The 2,500-nt window shown below is 54.8% G+C and overlaps 1 protein-coding gene across 1 annotated transcript in view; it reads right to left on the reverse strand.

The window, feature by feature from the left end:
* The window catches only part of LOC138864243 (uncharacterized), a 5,068-nt gene that overhangs the window by 811 nt on the left and 1,757 nt on the right, over positions 1-2,500 (reverse strand). The window contains exon 1 of the mRNA XM_070130906.1: positions 34-2,500. This exon is cut by the window's right edge and continues 1,757 nt beyond it. Within this exon, the coding sequence (XP_069987007.1) occupies positions 34-2,500 (2,467 nt within the window). The remainder of the gene's footprint in view (positions 1-33) is intronic.

Genomic DNA, 2,500 nt, shown 5'->3' on the forward strand with positions numbered 1-2,500 from the left:
TTCATCAGGCGAAAAAAATATCACATCGGTTACCTAAAGAGAGGGAATGCAAGGCTGCTGACCCCTCTCTGGCGATCGCTAATGCTGTTGAGTTCGCAGAGCGGGCGCTGCAGGCAAGACGCGCCCGAGGCAGGGTGGGCGCGCCTGCCGAACTGCCACGTGAAGTCCACCAGCGCCACCCCGAGACGCGCAGCAGACTCCGCCTCGTCTATCAGCGTCAGGGTAGAGTTGGTGGCACTACTGCCTGGCGAGTCTGTGACCTGTGTCTCGTTGGTTGCCAGGAAGTAGAGAGTCTTCCTTTTGAACTCAACGCCCGCGGGATCCCTCACCTCCTTCGTCTCGGCTTCCCCGAAGATGTAATCGCTTACTGAACTCGCGAAGGGAAGCTTTGAGAAGCCGCTCGGCAGACCCATCTGAGCCTCGCTCCATTTTTCGATCGAGTCGTAAACATCGGCGGCCAGCTCGTAGGCAACCTGGAACTGGTCGCTTTCCTTCAGGTAATTGAGCAGCTCACTCGTCTTGCCAAGGAAGCCGAAGGTGACGGAGGAACTGAGCGAATTATACATAATCAAAAATCGCACAAAGACAAAAGCCAGGAAGGCGAGAATGGCCAGGCTGGTGAGGACCTTCTCGTAGTAATCCCGAGGCAGCACATCGCCGAAGAAAGACTGCAGAATTCCTACAGTCGAGTCGAAAGAACTTTCCACTTTGGTCTGAAGCGGGTTTACGAGCCTCTGTAATTTCTTCTTCACGTCGTCAATAATTGGTGTGATTTCATTTGATAAATCGCCCATGCCTTTGTTGAATTTGTTTGCAAGACCACTAATGTCTTTGTTTAATTTGTTTGCCAAACTACCCATCTCCTTGTTAAATTTGTTGGCTAGATTCTCCATCTCCCCTTTGTTGAACTTATTCGCCAGGTCATCCAGCATACCCTTGTTGAAAATATTGCCTTTGTTGCCACCTTGGTTTGACTGATACATATTTCCACCCGAACTAGACTGATGCATATTTGTCCCTGTGTTGGACTGATACATATTTCCTCCCGAGTTTGCTTGATACATGCTCATCCCTGTGTTAGGCTGATACATATTTCCCCCACCCTTAGTCATCATTCCATTGATAAAGCTTTCGAAGTCGCCCTTCATCTTCTGCAGATCCGAGACACTGAGGCGGTCGTCGGCGGGGCGCGGGACTCCCACGTTGACGATGGGCATGACAGGCAGCACTCCCGCATGCACCACGCCCTGGTTTGGACGTCGTTGTTGCGGAGGCCTTTTCCGGGAACCGCTGGGTTGGGGGCGTGGCCGAGGAAAGCGTGAGGACGGATTAGGAATGCTTTGTTGCGGGCGTCCTGGTGCCGGTCGAGTGAACTGAGGCGAATCCTGCTGCGGGCGGGTCTGCAGAGGGCGGTTCGGAGACGGCTGGGTTTGAGGTGGCCGCGTTTTGGCGCTGGGAGGCGCTTGATTCTGAGGAGGCCGGTTTTCGATGCTAGAAGGCAACTGACTCTGAGGATTCTGGGCTTGGTCGGGAATTCTTGGTCCGGAAAACGCTGGGTCCGTGTCCTCAGCAATCCTTATCCTGATCTTCTGACCGTTACTGAGGTCGATCTCGGAATAGCCGTCAGTCTCGTCGTCGGTCTGTTCCTGCGACTGGCCGGGTTTCAGTCTGATTACGACGCGAGTTTCCTCCGCTTCAGTTAGCTCCGGATTGGTGCTTGGGCGTCCTCGCTCGCTGTGGGAGGTGACAATGATCCCCCCTCCGTGTGAGGCTGGCTGAAATGGGCCCAGGGGGCTTCCGTGGGGCGGCCGGCCTTGGAATTCGGGAAGCACGTCGGCCATTGCGTTTATGAGGACAGGTGTTGGCATATTAGATGGAGTGTGGATTACGTAACTGGGCGGAATCCGACCAACGACATTTTCCAGACCCGGCACAAACGGCTGGTTTCCAGATTCGGGTGTCCGTGCTTCAGCAGGGAGATGACCCGCGGATATGTTGCTGACTTGTGGCGGTTGCAGAACATGATGTACGGATCCGGGCGAGGTCGGGTAGAAAGGAGTCGTGTAAACTGGGCGGAATTGCCCTCCGGAGGCTTCAAACAACGGAGGGCGAGGAAGCACATGCACAGGTGTGGGCGTGTGGGAAGGCATCTGCATGTTGCCCTCGAAATAGCCGGGGAAATTTGGGCTAATCCTCGAAGATGACGACGACATGACGGGGACAACGAAGGTGGGATCGGGAGGCGGCAAGAAGTACTCGACCAGATCACTCGGCGCCATGTCGACGATCTCATACGGTATGTCGTCGGCCGCGTTGATGTGGTTCTGCCAGAGGTCCTGCAGGGTGCTGGAACTGAGGTAGAATTGGCTGTCCTCTGGGGGCTTAAACATTTGAACGGACACCCGCGGTCTGCCATATAAGGCTTCTTTGACAAGAATGTTCGCCTTACCCTGATCGCCACACTCGTCACAAGGGTAGTCGTTTTCAGCTGTCAGTGGGG

Source organism: Penaeus vannamei, chromosome 2 (assembly GCF_042767895.1).
Source record: "Penaeus vannamei isolate JL-2024 chromosome 2, ASM4276789v1, whole genome shotgun sequence".
Lineage (NCBI taxonomy): Eukaryota > Metazoa > Arthropoda > Malacostraca > Decapoda > Penaeidae > Penaeus > Penaeus vannamei.